Here is a 21,403-nt window from a genome sequence, read left to right as displayed (position 1 = left end):
CACAATGGTATTGTGTGTGCACATGTACACATGAGACATGCTGTGTGGTGGGTAACCGTGCTGCGCCACGTGTGTGGTGGTCAGGGTATGTTCTAGAACCCGGGTCACCTGGCTTGCACAGCAAACCCCTTCCCCACTAAGCCATCTCAGTGGCCCTCTCAGCATTTCCCCCCGCTTCTTCCTGTCACTGAGAAGTATTCTACTGCATGGTAAATCACAATAGATCTGCTCACTTTATCAGCTGATGGACGCTGGGTTATTTCTAGTTTAAAGTAATTATGAGCAAAGCCACTATAAACACATATAATTCTTACGTATGTCTTTCTCTTACATAAATACCTTAGAATTGGAATTGCTGGGCCATATCGTTAATGTAACATTGTAAGGAACTAGTAAGTGTTTTTTCAAAATAATTATGTCACTTAACATGCTGGCCAGCACTCCACAAAAATACCCGTCAGCACCCTTGTCAGAACTTGGCATCATCAGACAGATATTTGAATGTGACCTACTTGTATCAGTGTGCAGTAGTTATCAAATTACGGTTTTAACTAGCATTTTCTGAGCAAACCATGTTCATGTGTATAGATATCACACATTTCTCCTCTTTGTGACCTGCCTGCTGGAAACTTCTTTCCAATTTTATAGGGTTCTTTTGTCACTGACACTGTCTTTACATATTATTCTCTCTATATTAGATACTAGTCTTTTATCAAATATGGTTCACAAATATTTTCATCAGGTCTGTGGCTTATCTTTTTATTTTATAATAAAACAAAGTTAAAAGTTTTAATTCTTATGGGGACCAATCTATCAATTTTTTTCTAATATGGATTATGTATTGGGCAATGAATATGAAGAAATCTTCGCCTAACCCAATGCTCTTTCTCCTGTTTTCTTCTAGAGTTTCTACAGGTTGAGGTGTTGTATTAGTTTTAGTCTACTGTTTGTGTGCACCAGGGAAATATCTTTAACAGGGAAAGTACACAAAATGCAGGCATATGGCTCAACGAGACTCACAAAGTGAACACGTAGTCTGCATCCAGATCAGGAAACTGAATACTACGAGGTGCCTTAGATGTCTTCTTGAACCTTCTATTATGGAAAAATCTCTAAGAAGAGACTGAAGGGTTGATAAGGAGGCAAAATGTGCCTTGTGTGTTTAAAGGCACCAACACCCCATTCTGCTTCCCTAAGGCAGGATTGGGATACTTAGACTGACTGAAATTTGGGATCCATGCTTAAACTCAAGTCTAGACCAATTCTATGTGAAATTCAGATTTCAAAACATAACATAAAAAGCCCAACACATGCTTTCGGGCCGGGGCGGGGGGGAAGCGGGAGGGGAAGAAAATGAACAGGAACAGAAGATACTGACCTGAGTTTGGATTTCGAGATAGCCTGACTGAAAGGGAAGAGAACAATGTTAAGACTCCCATTTGGAAGGCCTGAGGTAAGCTCCCATCCCTGAAGCAGAGATGGCTCAAGCCATGCAGAGAAGCCAGGACTCTGGTCCCCCGTGCCTACAGCCGGCCAGCTGGCGGAAAGGCAGAACAGATGTCAAAGTGCTACTAGTGTGCCAGGCGGTGGGCGGAGCACCCTTGAGAGCCCAGGCAAGCTCTCAGGTTTCCTTCCAGAGTGGCCCTGGAAACGGCACAGACGTGGGGGCCTTCTCCTGCCACCCCAGTGGAAGCCAGGAGGGCTGCTGTGGCCTGCAAACCCCATCTCAGCAGTAGCAACCGCTGCTCCTGTCGGAACAGAATCGCGGCTCTCCTGATCACTGAATGGGTGAGGATGGGGACACAGCACGCCTCAGCAGCTCAGTGTTCCCATCTGTAAAATGGGGGTGGCAAATCCATTCCCAGCCTACTTCATGTCATAGGGAGGGCAGAGTGGGAAGAGAGCAGAGGCGAAATCACTCCATGAGCCATTGCGATACTACAACAGAGTGTGTCATTTTTATAAAACTCTGCCCCGAATGAGGTAGAGTTCTCTTAAAAATGACACCTGTGTACTTTACAGGAATGAGATGTAAACAAGCAGGAAGCAAACAAGTCACAACAGCACAGGTCTCCCCAAAGCAGGCAGTTCTTAGCACGTTCTGCATCGCTGCCCGCCCACTCCGCACCCCACCCCACCCCAACCTCTGCTACTGCAGCCCAGTCATCTAGAGAAAGCCTGGAAGCCTTAATGGGATGGTGCCCCCTATGGTTAGGAAAGGGTAGTGCAGGCATGGCTCCAGAACAAGGGACCATGAACAGAGGAGAGGGGCCTCCAGATCCAGCTGCTGGGGATGAGGCTGGAAGGCCCCGGGTGAAGGAAAATTTGAGTCTGTGGCACATTCTAATCAGCAACTCTGCCATTCAAGCTCTTCCTTCAAAGCACAGATGCCAAACCCAACTGGAAGGAGAATTCGGCCTTTACCCCCACCGCCGACACCCAGAGGGCCCAGTCTTGGCCGTTCCTCTTCTTTTCCACCAGCACCTAATGAACACAGCAGGTGGCTGGGTTAAGCAGCACACTCCCCAGGCTCTGCCTCAGCGGGACAACTTCATAGGCAGAGGCATGTGAGATGCTGGGCTGCCCCAATAGGCCTGGCACAGGACGAGGGGTACCAAAGGGACGGAGGCAGCCTGTTAGAGCTCGGCCACTCTCTGACCAGAGCCCTAAGACTCCACTGCCCTCTGGGGTATCTTCTCAGCCTTAGCCATCTCTAAACGGTGGGGGTAAGGAGGGCACGCAGCCTCCACACTCACCAGAGACTTCCACAGCAGCCCCGGGTCTCGCCTTCACCACTTACGTTCTCTGTGTTCACAGATTCAGTCTCACTGGTGGGCATGCTGGCTGTGGGGAGAAGGAAAGGCTTCAGACAGTGTGCTGTGGGATGGCGTGCCAGGGGCGGGCCAGGGGCGGGCCAGGGGCAGACTCTCAGGAATCAGGCAGGATGTCAAAGAGCCCTGTCAGGAGCACCAGGCCTCCCAGCCAGGCCTCCCTACTGCACATGAGCCTCTGCTTCCAGTAGATGCAGAAGAAGTCAGTATCACCTTCAAGAGACAATTCTGATGGCCCAGAGGCTTCCCAAGAAAAGAAGGTGTCAAGTGGAATCCAGCCACCAGGCCCGGAACAGGTTGGAACTCCCCATCTCAGCATTACAGAGAAGCCACCAAAACACCTCAGCATGGAAACGTTTCTACCACGCCTCCTCAGGAATCGGGAGTTAGTCTCATACCTCTCATAAAAGTTTTTACAACACACTGAAGACCTGCTCTTATGGTCGGGGAAGGCAGCACACAATGAGATCTTGTACAAAATCCTTTTCAAATGTTGGGAGTTTCGCTCAGTCTGAGGCAGTGGATCTCATATCTAAGTTCCACTGAGGCCAATATGCAGAGGGCACTTCCCAAATAAGCCAGCTTTAAAAGGAAGTAGGAAGAAGCGGTCTCAGGGCTAAGACAGGTGAGGGCTCTTGCCAGCCACTGAGCAGGGCAGGGTGGACTTCAGTCCCAGGTCTGAGATCTCTGAGCCCATCTCTGAGCCCTGTGTCCACATCATGATCCTGAGAAGTGGCAGTATTGTAAAAGTTGTCCTACTAGTGCCTGGAGGTCCAGGGATCCCCCAGAGCCAACATCTGACATATGGTACCCGAGGGTTGAGGAACAGGCAGTCCTGAATGAAGCTACCTTGGGGGTCTGTGCAAGATGCTCTTGGATAAGAGACAACTGATTTTCCTGGGGGGAAGGAGAGCTGAAACTGGGGAAGCCATTTAAACACACGTACATTTTCTTCCTGAGGCAGAATCACAGTGAAGGGATGCTCAGACCTTACACTACCCATATGAAAGCCTCACTCCTGTGGGCAGGCAGTTCCCTGAACAAGACCACCTCAAAACTGATAGCAGTGTCTATAGCTGTGGTGGACTGTTAGCAGTGTCTATAGCTGTGGTGGACTGTTAGCATGTCTATAGCTGTGGTGGACTGTCATCAGTGTCTATAGAGCTGTGATGGACTGTTAGCATGTCTATAGAGCTGTGGTGGACTGTTAGCATGTCTATAGAGCTGTGGTGGACTCTTAGCAGTGTCTATAGCTGTGGTGGACTGTTAGCATGTCTATAGAGCTGTGGTGGACTGTTAGCCTGTCTATAGCTGTGGTGGACTGTTAGCATGTCTATAGAGCTGTGGTGGACTGTTAGCATGTCTATAGAGCTGTGGTGGACTGTTAGCATGTCTATAGCTGTGGTGGACTGTTAGCATGTCTATAGAGCTGTGGTGGACTGTTAGCATGTCTATAGCTGTGGTGGACTGTTAGCAGTGTCTATAGCTGTGGTGGACTGTTAGCAGTGTCTATACAGCTGTGGTGGACTGTTAGCATGTCTATAGAGCTGTGGTGGACTGTTAGCATGCCTATAGAGCTGTGGTGGACTGTTAGCATGTCTATAGAGCTGTGGTGGACTGTTAGCATGTCTATAGAGCTGTGGTGGACTGTTAGCATGTCTATAGAGCTGTGGTGGACTGTTAGCATGTCTATAGCTTGGTGGACTGTTAGCAGTGTCTATAGCTGTGGTGGACTGTTAGCATGTCTATAGCTGTGGTGGACTGTTAGCAGTGCCTGTAGCTGTGGATTGGTAGGGTTGCTACAGAGCCATGGTGGACATTCTGAGGGCCAGCAAGGCCTGGGAGGGGCTACTGTTCTTTCCACCAGCTGTGTGGCATCCCTGCTGAGGAGAGAGATAAAGCTCACCATAAGGATGAAGGTAGGACCTGATCACAGACCCAGAGATCAGAGAGGCATGCTTTCCAAAGGCACAAAAAGAAGTCCCTGACCCTGTTCCTTTTGCAAACACTCAAGAAACTGAGCTTGCCCCTGTGGGAGGCTTAGCAGCTATGGCCAGGCACACTCAGGCACAGCTTTCAGAAGCAAAGGCCAGATGAGTAGAAGCATAGACTCTGATTACACTCCCGGGACTCTCCTGTTCCTTTGCCCTTGAATACAGAGCGACCAACTACAAACCTCCATTCGCTTTTGAACCCATGAAAAAAACAACAGAGAAAGAAACAGATCAGGGCATCTCATCCTCTGACACAGGAACACCCTTCACACAGGCACCCAGGCATGCAAGCACGCACACACAGCTCCCTTCTCCTGGTCTGTTCCATGCTCTCACCTGGAAGACTGGGTTGTAAAAGTCCAGGTTGCTCTCGCAGTGACAAGGTGAGGACCACCACACTAGAAACCCTTTCCAAACACCACTAGGAGTTCTCTTTGTGAGCCGGGGTAGTTGGTGGTTTCTGAGGTTGAGGTATTCTAACACATGCATTCAGGGGAATCCCCAGGCCCTGATCTACCCAACTCTTCCTGGGGACATCCTGCCTCTCTTTGGGCTTCAGTTTCCTAATGATAGAATGGTAGTGTGAACCACACATTCAGGGCCACTTCTGTCTGTATTAAGTACCTCACAATTCTCATAGTTGTTAAATTGAAACATCACTATTTTTCAAGAGCAAACTTCAAAACAGACTAAATCTTTGTGGCTTCTACTCTCTAGAGTTTTGGCTCATCAGTGTGTTCCTGCTTTTCATTCTTATAGCTTCATTTTCCAAACAATCTGACGGAGACAGGTGAGTGACAGACAGCCTGTAGAAGAGGGGACATGTCGCTCTGCATTTTTGGCTCTGTGCCAATCATTAGTGAGTGACTTTTATTAGCTGTTTCTCAGGCTGTGCATAGAGAAAGGCAGGAAACAAAACCCCACACCTTGAATGGCAGCCAACACTGGGAACTGTGGGGCCCTGTGGCCAGGCTGCACAGAGGGTGAGGTGCCTACTCTCTTAGCCTCCCCCATCCGTTCTCAGGAACAGTAGGAGAGCGCTTCAGAGTGGTGTGCAGTATACCAGACCTAAGATGAACCCACATCTGTGGCCTGACTTCTCCCAGACTCCATATCTTCCTCTGTACAGTCAAGAGCACCTGCCTCGGGGCCGTAGGCATGCCAGAACAGGATGAGACACACTCGGTGTCAGTCTTAGCTGCAGATCATGAGCAAGGTGCACAAGCATGAATTCTGCCAATCATGTCAGAAAAATGTTCCAGAGGTTCCCTGAAAGCAAAGCACTCCAACTTGGGGTCATTTTGTCATTACTGTCTAGAGGTATCTAGTGTGAATGGCCGAGTACACCTCTCAATCAGCTTTGGCTACCATTCTTTGTATATATATATAATGTATATACATTATATATACACATTATATACACAATATATATATATATATTATATATATATATAGTCTTAAGAAGAGTTACTAATTTAGCTTGTTGTGGAGGCAGAAACTCTCTGGTCATAATCATTTACATAGAGTCCCCAGGAATGTGATGGCTATTCCAGAATGATGTCAGCAGGGCTATGGAAGGAAGAGGATGAGGACAGTGTCTGCTTGAACCTTGATCAGGACCCTCCATCTGCGCAAGGGACCTAAGTTCAAGAGGAGCCTGGGCAGCTGTGCTCTGCTCTGCCCTACCAGGACAGGAGAATCCATCAGTGTTGGAAGGGGCTTCTGAAAGTACACAACAACTGCACGATCGCACAGATGACCAAGCGGATGACTTGTCACAGGGAAACACAGCTCCGATGCTGAAAGCTTATCTCTGTCCCACTTGGCACCCACCTGTGCAACACACCCTATCTGCGGCTCCGGGACAGATGCTTAAATACACTGGTATACTTGCAGGGTTGGTACACGCCTAAACTCTATAGAGCAAAAACCTCCCGAACTGAGCATCTATTATCCACCGGTGCACTATTCCCGTGTCTACAAACCACACCCAGGCGGTCAGCCAGCATCTGGAGACGGTAGCAAGCTGTACTGGTGACTACTGGGACTTTACCAAAGTCAAAACAGGGAGAATTACAAAACTTCATATAATAAACCCTCAGGCAAGCCCCTGGGGTGAGGTGCCTTTCTCCTAAGGCTTCCACAGCATCATGGCGGACTACTCCTCTCCCTTCAGCAGGAGACAGTGTTTCCCCTGGCAATGCCTGGGCTCTGTTAGGGTGCAGGCAGACCTCTCAGAACCTCATGCTGTTTGCAGTCTCCATTCACCCACCCCAGGAACACGCTAGAGCCATCTGCATGGGGACAAGCTGCAGGTCCGTTCCTACTTCAGGTACTGAGACCTCCGGGGAGAGCACCAAGAGGAGCCTAAGGCTGGAGAGAGGAACTGGCAGGAACTGGGCTGCAGCTGTGGGTCAGGAGATGCCAGGAAAGCAGCCTAGCACATCCTGGACTGAGGCCTTGGTGGCACAGACAGCCTAGGTCAGGCCCTACCTAGAGCCACTCTGTGAGGAGACAGGTCATCAGTTTTTCTTTAACTGTACTCCCCAAAATAAACGAAGGACAAACATTCCTCAGGTTAGCTCAACACCGAGCATCTTTAACCAATGTACAGAGATTTCCTCATCAACTTGCACTCTATAGATATGTGTTTCTCAACTAAATATGTCGGCTGTATGAATTAAGAGGCAGACACACACACACACACACACACGTACGCACACACGTACGCACACATACGCATGCGCAGGCGCACACACAGATAATAAGTCTATGAGCGGGTTCAAGCAAACAGCACTTGGGAATGACATTCACTGCTAACAGACGGATCACTTCTTTCAGCGAGGGCAAAGACTCCAGGAGAGAGGTAAGGAAGGCTGAGGCTCAACTAGGGACATGTGTTCATTGTATCTGTGCTTAGTGACCTGAGCAGCAGGGCAGCATCTCCCCATTTACCTCTGACCTGCTATCAGCACGAAAATCAACACCCACAAGTTGTCTGGTTTCAATACCAGCAGCTGATAGGAGTCTCTTTATATGTCCCCCATTCTTCAAGGAGACCAGACCCCAAGCAGCACTGGCAATCCACTGCCTACTACCCTCCTGGGTAGTCAGGAGTCCTGCTATTTGTCCAGAAGGACCTGAGTCCTCTCTCCAGGCCTAACATTTAGGAAATAGAACACAACATATGAATGGCTTCTGAAAAGACAAAGCCAGCCCCAGGAGCCCCGGATCCTCCAGCCACAGCAGCCCCCAAAGAAGGCTCTTCACACACCACAGTGAGCTCCCTGCCCTCCTGGAACCTGTCACAACAGAAGCTGCTTGCACAGATGTCCTGGTACTCTGAGCTGCGTTTGTCTGGGTTTGCTTTAAAAATTATTTTATCTTTTAAATTGTGTGTGTGTGAATGTGTGTGTACACGTGTAAGTGTAAATGTAAGCCTCATATATGCAGGTGGCCAGAAGAGGGCATTAGATGCCCTGGAGCTGGAGCTACAGGTAGGTATGAGCTGTACCATGTTGGTGTCAAGAGACCAAACTCTAGGCCTCTGAAAGAGCAGAATGTGCACTCAGCTTAGCACTGAGCTGCCACTCGGGGATTTCTTTTAGCATTTTCTCTGTGCTACTAAAGCTTCTCAAGGAAGCGGGGGGTGGGGGGGGGGTGGGGGGGTGGGGGGGGTGGGGGGGAGGGCGCAAGAAGTGAGGCCAAACACTGGCAGTGGCAGAGAACTGGGTTCCCTTCCCAAGGGGCAAGGGATCTGACCTCAAGTTCGTCTGTTTTCCTATCATTTTCAGGACAAGCGTGAGCATTGCCATGCTGTGACAAGCCCTGCTGAACTCCAAAGATCCCAGGCGGCCCCTGAAGGCACCGGCACATACTTGTGCTGACACATGTTGCTGACACAGGGCGAGAGACTTCTTGGGAGGCAGCCATACTCACTTGGGAAATGTGGGTCAAGGTCAGACCAAGGTCTCCAGGTCTAAAGCAAAAAGTGTGCCTGGAAGATTACAATTTCTTTGTGACGGTGGAAAAAGTGGCACAACCACCCTCGCAAGGTTCCTGCCCCATCGTCACCAGCAGAGTCGGTCCATGTTCCCATCAATATGAGGCCACTCCTCACTCAGGGAAGCCCGTTTCCCAAAAGGATAGGGTTGTTTCCTCTCTCGTCTATCTCAGAAAACTAACAGAGATGTCACAAGCATCCTTAAAATGTCACCGAGCCCGAGCTGCTATTAAGGAGGGTGGGCCCAAGGAGGGCTCACCCCTCCTGACAGTGACACCCCCCTACCCCCACCCCCACCCCCCGCTAGGAACAGCACCAAAGCACCCTCCTGTTCATCAGCTTACATAAACCTAGAGCCAAGCAGGTCAGCTCCATGATTGGCCCAACTTGATACCCAAGCTTTACAGAGTCCGTCCTTCTCATCCTCTTTTTGGGGCCCTCTGGGTCAAGTGCTCTCTGGGTGACGGTCCCACGATTCCTTCCCTCCTTCAGGTCTTCCTGGGAGGCTAGGACCCTAACTCTGTCTCTATCAGACCACCCCACTTCCCTTAACCTCTGAGCTCAGCATTCTTGCAGGAGACAGTGATCACTCCAACAAAACCATGCAGTGTGTCTGTCTTCTCTCCCCGCAGCTGGCTGGCTGTCCCTACAGTCCACATCTTCTCAAAGGTTCTTCTTCTTCCTGACTGCGGTCCACCTTGGTGTTAGCACTAGGCTGGCCAAGCTGGTAGGCATACCTAGGCAAAGCTTGTGCTGCTGTCCAACTACAGCAGTAACCCATAGACAGCTGGGCAAGGACCCAGTTCTTGTCATAGACATCTCCACGGTAATGGCCCTAACTGCTTTGCCAAGGGGGTTAGCGGATTGGGTGAGGGGTACGATCAACATTATTTCGAACATAACTTTATATTTAACTGTTTCCCAAATAAGACTATTCTCATTGAAAAGATGTGTGTCACCCCAGATTTTCTTTTTTTTCTTTTTGACCTCACTTTTTTTTTATCTGCATCTACTAGCTCTAGCATGGCCTTGGGTAGATGAGCCAGAGACGAGAAGGCCCAGGAGAAATTAAAAACATGTAGCCTGGAAAAAAAAATACAGCCAAATAACATTATTGGAATTTCTAAACAGTTTAAATTTAAAAGTATCATTTAAGGAAAAGCATTTTAAAACGTGTCTTCCAGGCTAAGAATATTCACACTGAATCAAATGAGCTGCCTCAGTTGGTTCAGCTGCTTTACAGGTACAGGCCAAACAAAAAGGTGCCATCTTGGTAACGCCACACATTTGTGGGAAAGGCAAGAAGAGTACAGCGTGACCAAGCATCAGAGAAATCAAGTAATGGTAACATAGGCATCTTCCAAAAGTACCACACAGCACATGCAGCTCACACGATGCCTATGTGAAAGGAGAGGATACCAGAAATGTCAGGCAAGGAGCTTGCAAAGAGCAAGTCCACCTCAGCAAGTTACCGTGATCTTTAGCCCTGCGTTGTCGAAAGCAGCAAAACTTCCTTTTCTTCTTGTCCTCTTTAAGCAAGTCAGCAACCGTGACCCCTTGAGGTTGAACACAGGCAATTCCATTACCACACAGCAGAGGGCAGCAAGAGCAAATGCAAACGTGATAGCCAAGCAGGCAGGCAGGCAGGGCAGGAGCAGCTGGTCCCAGAGCACAACGGAGGGGGTCTGAGACAGGCCTCTGATCCACAGCTGCCACCCCTGCTTTCCTAGGCTCAGGATCTGAAGGGATGGGGACATTTACCATAGCTACTACACAGCCTGTCCTTAAGAACCTGTTCTAAATAAACAACCAACTAGCTTACTCGAGACACAGGCTTCCTGTTTGGCCTTGTATCTAAGAAAGTACTTAAGAAAGTGCCCTCTAGGGAGTCAGGGGCCCTGGGTAGGGACTGGTAGTGCGATGCCAACAGGACTGCTCTCTGGGACAGGGCAGATGGCAGAGAAGAAAGCAGACTCCGATTCGGATTCCAATTGTACCTCGCACTGGCTGTAGGAGCATGGGCTGGTTTTGCTTGCTAGTGAGACGTTAGCAATGGTTGGGGGTGGGGTTGCTGGAGGAAGAGGTACATGGGAAGCACAGTAAGCGATAAGCCATGTGCCTGGTTCCAGCAAGGCATGGCCACCCATAATGTTAGCATCATCATCACTACAGCTCTCCTTAGGGTCACTGGGTCACAAGGCAAACAGTCCTAGCCTTTCTAACTTCTTGCAGTGTTGTGTTTCTATAGTCATGCCAAGCTAGCTAGTTAATCTTTAAATTAGAGTCTACATGCTCGGAGACAGGAATGTGGAGGTAGCACAGGGGCCCCTGGGGACAATGCTGGAACAGGCAAGAGCTTAGGAACGTGGGCCTACCCTTTTGTCGGCCCTAACACATTTCTACAAAGGCCATGCTCTCTCAACACTGCGAGCCCCCTTCTCCTAACCTACCCCAGAAGGACATGATACAAATGTTCAAATACTCATGTGTCGGAACGTGGTCCGTGAATGAAGCTGTGTGAGGAGATTTCTGGGACCTTGTGAGAGAACTCCAAGTGAATAAGACAAGAGTCTTGTAACCTCTGTTCCTCCATTGCCTGGGCTGTTCCTGGAATGTGCTCTCATGGCCCTTCCAGTGGATCGGATACGAGTGAGTTTACTTCAGATTATTCATCACAACTGCCTACTGTTATTGGTTAATATGCCTCTGTGGAAAAACATGTTTTTGCCTCATGCAGCTTGTCCTTGTGATTTTACAGTTTACTCAGGTGACTCCTCTTAACCCTCAGAGTATAAACTGCCTGATGCTCTGAATAAAGCTAGCTATCACGTGAGACTTCAGTCCGCCTCAGTTTTAGGCCCTGCCTTCCCAGCTTCCTGCTGCTTCCCACTAGAGCAGTAACACTCATGGAGGTGCAGAGCTTGGGTTCAAATCCCAGCTTAGCTACTCCACAACCACGTAGCCTGGCGAGGCTATGTAACTTGCGTGTGCTGTGGTTTCCTCATCCATCAAGCTCCTGTCTCATAGGGCAGTGTGAAGGATAAGAGCTTCTGTGCCCACAGCCCCAGGAACAGCACCTGATGCACACCAAGTACTTGAGAAATGCAAATCACTACTCTGTGACCTTTGAGTAAATAAATAACAGAATGCTTAAACGTGAATAAATAACAGAATGCTTAAACGTGTGATGGATGCCACACTCCACGCACCACACAGTGTTGATTTAATCATTCCAGAGGACAGAAGGCCAGGGCCGATGACTGCTCCCAAGACTAACCAGTGCACACATCATCAGACCTCTGGCCCCAGAGGGTGGGCCTCCCATCAGTCTCCCCAGTCCAGGGAGGGCAGATGACCAGGATACACATTCATCATGGGCCACCCACTGCTGCTGCTTGTTTTACAGCTTTTAGTAGAATAATTGAAATTCTAAAGTTCTTCACGGGGATACTTTGTGATAAAAGGCAATCCTATAAATAAAAAAAAAATTAAATGCAATCTTCGTTTGCCTGTTTGTTTTATTTGAGATAGGTCTTGAAGAGTAGATAACCTTGAACTTCTTATCCCCCTGCCTCAACCTCTCCAGTGCTGAGATTATGGTACACAATGTCCAGTTTATGAGGTGCTGGGGATCAAACCCAAAGTTTTGTGAGGGTTGGGCAAGCACTTACCAACTGAGCTCCGCCCCTCAACTATAGCCTTTCAAAATCAGGCCAGCAAAGCGCCACGACTTTAATTTGCAAACAGGCATACCACCCCTTACGCTCTGCTGACCTTTGAAACAAACAATTCAGGAAAATAAATAAATCAGGTAGCACAGGCTAAAGGCAGCCAGGTGACCTTGTGTACTAAGGTCCACGAGAGAAGCGGTGAGAGGCAGTGGGGCGGTGGCCACCACTCTGGGACCACTGAGGGAGAACAAGGCAGTGAGGTGATGGGGCTTCAGGTACCCCCTCCTTCTTTCTTTGGGCAGCAATTATCACTACTTAGAGGGATTACTGGTCCCTAAGAGTCCTCACAAGGAGGCTGCCCTCTTTCATTTGGTCAGAATTTTAGAATGAGTTCCCTTTAAAATGGTTTCTTTATTTTTAATGTTTTTTTTTTTAAACTAATCACTGACAATGAGAAGAGATTAAAATAGAACTTTAGGCTTCCAGATTTTAATAGCCCTAGAATAACACCATTGTTCATGAAGAAGCAGCTGCACATGTCCAAAAAAAAAAAATCACATCACACACACACACACACACACACACACACACACACACACGGACTTGGCAGAGTTTCTTAAAGATTTGAAGCTCAGCAAAAAATTAAATAAATTATCCTTGAAATTTCCCCAAATGCTTAGGGACTAACTTCTGAGATAATTTTATCTATTCAATTAATTGTGGCCCAGCAGCTTTCTAACAGCGAATCTCCACTGATGATATCTTAAATAGTTCAAGGATGCTCACGGGAGGCTCCCCTGTCACCAGCACGGGACAGCTGGGTTAGAGACCAGCCCTCCACAGCCCTTCAGAGGATTCTTAGACCAGTGGGAGATTCAGTCACTGACACAGCTCAAGACTCAGAGGTTCCTGACTGGAGCTCCCTGTGACTCTCTCCCAGGAGCAAACAAAGAGAGGTCCCCTGCCATTGGCTTAAAGAACCAGAGCCTCTGAGCCAGGGAGCGAGAGCCAGTCAGGAGATCCTTAGGTGGACTGTAAGGTACAGTCAGGGTTGGGTGTCGAGACTCCGCCCACTCAGCCATGTCACGTGAGGACAGATGATGCAAGGCTTCCCCAAGTGCTTGACTTCACACCTGCTCCCTGACAGCAGGCCTGAGAAACCAGAAATGGACCTCCTGAGCCAGAAAGCAACAGTGCCTTGAATCTCAGGCAGCACAGGGGTGGGAGGTTTGGCTGCCATTCCTCCGGAGAACTTTACAGTATCTGAACAAAAGTATCCATCAAGGATCCTGAAAGAGGTCCTCAGTCTGAGATTGGCTGGAGATGTGGGAGAATCTTCAGAAACCCGCTACACAGGCCAAGTTCTGCCAGAGTCAGACGGCAGCAAGAACTACTAGAGCTGCAGCTGCAGGACTTCCCACCCCGGTACTGACAACGACACCCAGTAAGGAATGAGCCTCGGTCCGTGTTCATCTAATCTAGTGCTCAGCCACCAGGGAGGACTTCTTTTCATCTCCTCAACCCCTCAACATCTCCGGAGGAAACTGCCAACTTGCATAAGAGATCCAGCTGGAGACAGTAGCCAGTCAGATCGACATCCTAACCCAGTGGGATAAAGTCAGGATTCTGGCACTGCACTGTCCCCTCCCCGAGAGATGTTCTAGGAGCAGGGCTGAGTGTGAAACACAAGGTGAGGGGAATCTCAGACACCCAGGGATAATGCTGACACCGTAGTGAGACCACAGCACCTCCACTTCTCCACCTGCTAACCAGATGCACAGGGACAGTCCCAGGCCTGGCACCTGGAGGTGGCAGGGCCACCCCTGTTTGGCAGTCAGGGACACATGAGCCTGACTGAAATTCCCCCCCCCCCCGTGGTTGGTTTTCTGGCCATAACAGAAAGAAAGCAGCTGGCAGTCATGGCAATGCCACGTGAAGCTTAGAAGAGCTTCTCCCGAAGGTTCAGGGAGACTCCCTTCACCCTCACCAGGAGGAGACTTACGGGCTCTCCTCCCAAGTCATGTGACTCTCACCATGGTTCTCACAGCCTAGGGTTGATTCCTTTATTTAAAGCTCTAATCACTGAGGCTCTGGCAATGTGATGACCCCAGGAGCACCACGGGCCTCACGCCACAGTAAACTCCAGCCCCTGGCTAAAGAACAAGGGACTATCTCTTTCCAATCCAACTGTAAGCCGCTGGTCCCTGCGCACCGGAGAAGCCACGCTTACACCCAGAAGATGCAGCACAGCCTTATGGGCTCATGAATTCAGTGAATTCTGAAGGTCTGAGTCACAGAGAGGGTTTTGTTTCTTTTCATGACAATATTTCTAAATAATGCAGTAAGTACTCTGACCATTTGTTTCTTTCTGCTTCTTTTCCATGCCATTTCTTCATACTGACTCCCCTCTACCCTACCTTTTGTAGCCATGGGATGTTCCTCTCTCAGAGCCCAGCAAGGATGCTGCCTCTTCCACTCCAGCATCACTGGGACATTCTGGGCTCTAAGAGTAGACTGGTGGACTTTCATTACAGTGACAGCTTCTGCATTCTGCCCTATATAAGCCACTGCCTTCTCCTTTTCTCCATGGCAACCCCTCTGAAAGGCCGAGGCTTCATAGATTGGTCATCTCAGAGTCGGGCTCTTTACAGAAAGTGGCAGGACACAGGAGATGCCAACCTCACATAGAACAGTGATCCCTTTAGGACCGTCAGAAGATGTCACGTCCAAGAAAATCCATGTTTCACAGCACAGGTCCTTAAAAAAAAATGAAAATAAAATCCTCTACCACAATGGACCACAGCAACCCAAGAAGCTGGATCACTGTTTATCTGTATATGTGGATCAACAAGGATACGGCAAGCCGAGGGCATGCATGACACATTTCAACCAGCAAAGAAGGTGCTTGCCTCATTAGAGGAGATGGTACTTTCTCCCGTTATACACAACACGCTGTGTTTGAGCTTAGGAGGGTGAAGCAGATGGAGAAGGGCTTCCACAGGTCAGCGCTGCAAATGAAGGAAAGTCTGGATAGGCTCTGCGCCTGTTAGTTTTAGTCAACTTGACTTGCGCTAGAGCCGTCTGGAAAGAGAAAGCCTCAGGTGAGGAACTGCCTCCATCAGTCTGCCCTGGGGGCGAGTCTGTGGGGGCATTTTCTTGATTGACAGTTGATATGCAAAGGTCTAGCCCACAATGGACAGCCATCCCTGGACAGGTGGTCTTGGGGTATATCAGAAACTGAGTAAGCCAGGAGGAACAAACTAGCCATCAGTGTTCCTCCATGTCCTTTGCTTCAGTTCCTGCCTCTAGGTTCCTACTTTAAGTTCCTGCCCTGACGTTCCTCTGTGATGGACTATACACAGTAAGAAGAAATACATCCTTTTCCCCCCAAGTTGCTTTTGGTCATGGTGTTTTATCATAGCAACAGAAAGAAGTCTAAGGCAGGCACCTGCAGCTAGGTCTACAGTGTTGTCAGCCACAGTAAAGCTATGGAAGCCCTATGGAAGCCTTAGGGGTTCGGGGGAGCTAGTTCCCTGGGAAAGCTGTGCCTATCTATACTCTTCTGATTAAGTACCTAGCACACACATCAGCAAATGCAAAAATCAAACAAGTGCCCATTCATCAACCCTGATCTCCTGTGAGAGACACAGACAACCTACCTTGGCCCAGAAAATCTCACACTGAGTTCTGGGAACAGTCTCCTCATCCTCAGGCCCTGAAGCTCTGATGCAGTGAGCAGGGCAAGGCCAGAGGTTAGAGCATGCAGAGTCCTCATCAGCACACCGATTCTACATGCAAAGACCCATGACAACACAAAACACTCCTCACCCCTGTGATAGCTCAGATTAGAGTCCCAAAATAGAAGGAACGCCATGGCTACCTTGGTTGAGTCCCTCTACTTCGTATGGTCTTTGGCCACCCCATGCTAGTCCTAGGTCAAAAGCCTTCTCCTGCCACTCAACTGCTCTACCTTAAACACCAACCTGCCAGGCCAGGCCATGTGGCCCCATCTGTCCTAGACCTTCATCCTAGCTCCTGAGGTACCACTGTGTGACCTGAAGGTCATTTGTGAATGGGTCTAAAAAGGAACCGACCATGACCCCAAAGGGTTCTGCTCAACAAGAGCTTACTCAACCAACACATTCTACATAGAAGGACCAGTCTTGGCTTCCCAGGCTTCTCACTGGACATCGTTCTCCAAACGTGTTCTTGATCTTTACTATCAACCATTCCAGAATGGAAACAAAGCAGAAACATCATAGTTAAATGCACTGTTGGATTTCAATTTCTACCCTTTCTAAGGCCCAAATGCTCCCAGGATGACTAAGAGCACGTCTGTAGGGAAAGTATGTGTTAAGAGAGACACTGTGATGGACAAAAGCAATTAATTCCAGTGGTTGACTGATTATCAGGCCTGGCCTCCTACTGAAAGCACTCAAGGGCACCTAGTGTCACAGCGTGGAGCCCAGGCAGGTGGGCTGCGAAGCAGCCAGCACTGACTTACTCATGCCTCTTAACAACTGCCTAGCACAATCAGCTGGTTTCTTCCCAGCCCTGATGGCCTAAGTAGTTGGCTTGGTGCAGAGAACACTGGAGGGGGCCATTCCACACAGTGGAGGTAGAAGGAGCCTGCTCCTCAAATCCTTGTGCAGGTGAACTACGCACTGAGGTGAGGAAAAGCACAGGCCTCCCCTGTAGCTCTGAGCTGAGATGTGTCTCCCTTGACCGTCTGTCCACACAGACATGGGTTCAGAGTTCCCAGGGTCCACAATGCAAATGGCTGTTCTCAACTCAAAAGCCATTGTCATATGAACCTAAACCCCATCCGTGCCTCAGGTGGAGACCCAGAATGTGCACAGATACGCCAGCCTCTCTGTGATGCGGACAGGCAGAGGGAGAGGGGGACGCTGGGAGGGTGTGTTTTACTCACAGCCCGGGGCTAAAGGCACAGGGCATGGATGGGGGCACACTGCAGCATCTCAGTACACAGCAGGCCTGTCTGGTTAGAGTAGCAACACCTACTGTTTCGTTTGCCTTCCTCTCCACCCTCCTCTTCGTTCTCAGGATCTATGTCTTCTGCTTGGGTGATCCAATCCAAGTAGCCCTTGAGATCCTCTTCCAGCTGCTGCTTCTCTCGAAGCTTCTGGAAATCTCCCCGCGCTTTAGCCTTCTCTCTTTCCTTGGAGAATTCTCTGAGAGACGCAGAGAGAACAGAGCACCGGTCAGAGCATCCCTGGGGACCTGCACCACGAGCCATCTGCCCTGCTGTGGCAGCGGTCTTACAGCAGGACGCACTCACAACAGCACAGCAGTGGAGCCACACACGTGCACAGGACAGAAGACAGTGTCCCACTAAGCACAACGGTGGGCGCCAGAGTGGCGAAGACCACACCGACACACATGCACGGTTTATGAGGAAGTACGTTCCCTTCAGGACGGCGCTATAAGGGAGCCCGGACTCAAGACCTCCTGGCCCATCATAGTGGCCCTTTTACTCTTTCCACCCACTTTGATACCTGGCCACCCACTTCATAAAGAAGGGTGCCGTGTGATCCAGCTCAGGTCACAGACAGCACCCAGAGCAGTGGGCAGGGATCCAACGGAGCTATCTTACAACCCAGGTCTCCCCTCCTGGGCAGTACTGGAGTACTGTACTCCTGTTTGTCTTAACCTTTGCCTCTGGCCATGATCTCTCCCAGACTGCCCCACAGGAGGTGGGGAGGTAGAGCAACCTGCTGCCCACGTACAGGAACTCCTGCCCTGGACAGGTTTCGGCAGATGCACAAGGGTCCCCAAGTGTTTGCTGTTTTCTCTGCCTCCCATGACTGCAATGCTATATAACCCTGTATCTATGCACAAACACAAAAACCCACACTTGTGCAGTCAAGTTTTTATATACAAGGAACCATCTGTACTTCCAGCCGTTAGCAGGAGCCAAGATAGGTGACGTATAGGTCTGGGGCACACGTTAAAGCTGTTAGCAAGTGGGCGAGGTTATGGACAGAAAGGCTTCTGCACACAGACCGAGCACTCTGACCCAGCGACTGCTCTCTTCCACCCACCTGCTAGCCAATTCCAAGTCGGCGCAGCTCCCTTTTATGACCTCACTAACTCTGGCAAAAAGGAGATGACCTGCTTTCATCAAGCCAGCTCCCTACTCTCTCCTCATGGCCCTCCCTCGACTCCAGGCCTTTGGGGAGCTGCATGGGCACCTAGGCAGCCAGCGAAACTGGAATCTTTGCTCAGGGGTTTCTCTCTGCTCTCAAAGAAGGCTCCCACTCACTGTCCGATTCTTTTCACCACTGAGACCCTAGGACTCAATCTTGGCCCTAGTGGGCTGTTCCATCTCCATTTTGTCCTCTGATGAGGCTGTGGGAGTTGTTCCAGGTGTAGTGCACTAGACGTGGTGGGGGAGGGGTCGGAGGGTGTGGGAGACCTGTGCTTTGCCCTCCAGCCAAAGCACTCCTGGGGATAATGCCTTCCAGTCTCAAAGGGAACGTGGAGGGCTGCCTCCTGCTGCTCACACAACAAGATGCGGAGAACAGATGAGGTTTCTAGTCCACCAGAGTGTCCCAAAGCATAAGCAATGCACAGCTCAGCTGCGGACATTCGCTAAGGTGTGCTCAACTCCAAGAGTCCCATTCCATCCAGAGCCACATCCCTGAAGAAGGCCTGGAAGATCTGTGTGAAATGTACCCACAGGAAGCAGCGTGAGGTAACTCTTTCTTAAAAACCCATGAAGATCAAATGGGCCTTCAATTCTATTATTTATCATTTTTATTACAGACATCTGTCATGTTATGGTCGTAGCACACTAAATGTAGATTATTACATACTAAGTTCTTATTCTGGATTCATACATGATCTGAGCTTTCTAAAAACAATGACAGAAGTCAGTAAAATGTTTCTCTGTGCAGCTAAGAATATGAGAAAGTGAAATTTCACTTTAACATCACATCGACTGGTTTACACTAGAACTATAAAAATCAATCTCATGCCGGACTGTGGTGGTGGCGGCGGCGGCGGCGGCGGCGGCGGCGGCGGCGCACGCCTTTAATCCCAGCACTCGGGAGGCAGAGCCAGGTGGATCTCTGTGAGTTTGAGGCCAGCCTGGCCTACAAAGCGAGATCCAGGACAGGCTCCAAAACACTACAGAGAAACCCTGTCTCGGGGAAAGAAAAAAAAAATCCCTCCCATGTCTCTTACCCATCACGGTGGGATACAGTTAAGCAGGCATTGTAAACCACTTTGCCAATGCCTGCACCACTGTCTCTTCACAGGAAAGGAACCCTTCTACCACCACAGCCTCCTGTCCCAGAAGGCCTCACCTTCGGACCACTGCATCTGCTATCAACCTCAGTGGACGACGAAAAAGATTACTCCATTTTTAATAGAATTTTATCCTCTTCTAATGGTGCTCATTACTATAAGGTTAAATAATAATCACTATTGCAAAAGCTTATTTGAATGAAGTTACTGGTAGAAATGATAAGATTTTTGCAAGTGACCAGAAAATCTGAAAACAATTACATTCTAGGAGCCTACTTGTCTGGGTCTGGAATTTTGGGGTGTGGGTGACCAAGAGAAAATGTAAGTGTCTGTACAAAAATACACATATAATACAATGTCCTTTGCACATAAAAGAGGGGAAAATAGGAGAACAGACAATATTTCTATATGGTGTATCTGAAAGAACAGAAGATAAGGTTGGAGACCTCTGAGGAACGGCTCCTCCATGGGTCAAGTGCTTGCCTGAGGACCTGAGTTTGGGGGCCAGGCATTGGAGGGGGAGCAGGTGTGACTGCGTGCCTCTAACCCCAGTGCTGGAGTCACAGAGACAAATGGATCCTAGGCACTCACTAAGCAGCCAGTCTAGCCAAAATGCAAGCTTTGGGCCCAGCAAGAGACTCTGTTGTAGAAAATTAAGGTGGAGATTTATAGAGGGGGCAACTGACACTGACCTCTGGCCCTTGTGCGCGCACACACACACACACACACACACACACACACACACACACACACACACACGGCACCTGCCTATGTAAAGAGGCAAAGAACCCCCTTCCCTGCCCCTTCTTCAACACATACTTAAAAAAAGAAGAAACGCCGGGCGGTGGTGGTGCATGCCTTTGATCCCAGCACTCGGGAGGCAAAGGCAGGTGGATCTCTGTGAGTTCGAGGTTCAAGGCCAGCCTGGGTTACAAAGTGAGTTCCAGGACAGGCACAAAGCTACACAGAGAAACCCTGTCTCGAAAAAAAGAAGAAGAAGAAGAAGAAGAAGAAGAAGAAGAAGAAGAAGAAGAAGAAGAAGAAGAAGCAGCAGCAACAACAATGGATAGGGATGAGTGGGGTAAAAGTAACAAAGGATGGAGCGTTTCTCCTACATATATCGTTTTGTACAGTTTTGACTTTTGGAACTAAATGGTTTTTACACTATAGAATTTTAAAAATCAAGTATAGAATGAAGCAAAAAAGCCCCCACATTAAAAGTAAATCAAAACAAGTCTGTCTGATTGTACTGTAAACGAATAATACCATAACCATCCTGAAAGAGGACAGAGGTAATGGACGGGACTCATAAACAGTCAATCCTGGACAGGACTAGAACAAAGGGAAGGATTATAGAAATGCCTGGGTTTGCTTAGGTTTGTTTGCTGCGTTTTGAGTGTGTGTGTGTGTGTGTGTGTGTGTGTGTGTGTCACACACACACACACACACACACACACACAGAGAGAGAAAGAGAGAGAGAGAGAGAGAGAGAGAGAGAGAGAGAGGGGGGGGGGGAGTATATTCGTGTGTTCATGTGTGGATGAGATAATTCTGAAACTACTTTAGAAATAGGGCAGGATCAGACATGAGCAGTGTTGATGCTGGGCGCTCTCACAGTGGAAAACAGCAAGGCTG

At 49.1% G+C, this 21,403-nt stretch overlaps 1 protein-coding gene across 2 annotated transcripts in view; it reads right to left on the bottom strand.

Annotated features, from left to right (window-relative positions):
- The window catches only part of Cacna1d (calcium voltage-gated channel subunit alpha1 D), a 304,192-nt gene that overhangs the window by 88,966 nt on the left and 193,823 nt on the right, over window positions 1-21,403 (bottom strand). Inside the window, exons 9-12 of one of the 2 annotated variants that reach the window (XM_059273955.1) lie at window positions 17,522-17,691; window positions 2,757-2,844; window positions 2,425-2,484; window positions 1,379-1,405 (exon numbers count right to left, since the gene is read on the bottom strand). In XM_059273955.1, coding sequence (XP_059129938.1) covers window positions 1,379-1,405; window positions 2,425-2,484; window positions 2,757-2,844; window positions 17,522-17,691 — 345 coding nt within the window. The remainder of the gene's footprint in view (window positions 1-1,378; window positions 1,406-2,424; window positions 2,485-2,756; window positions 2,845-17,521; window positions 17,692-21,403) is intronic. The other variant, XM_059273957.1, reaches the window with a different exon arrangement.

This window comes from Peromyscus eremicus, chromosome 9, assembly GCF_949786415.1.
Source record: "Peromyscus eremicus chromosome 9, PerEre_H2_v1, whole genome shotgun sequence".
Lineage (NCBI taxonomy): Eukaryota > Metazoa > Chordata > Mammalia > Rodentia > Cricetidae > Peromyscus > Peromyscus eremicus.
The sequence above is the reverse complement of the archived record's forward strand: the minus strand, read 5'-3'. Positions and strand labels throughout refer to the sequence as shown.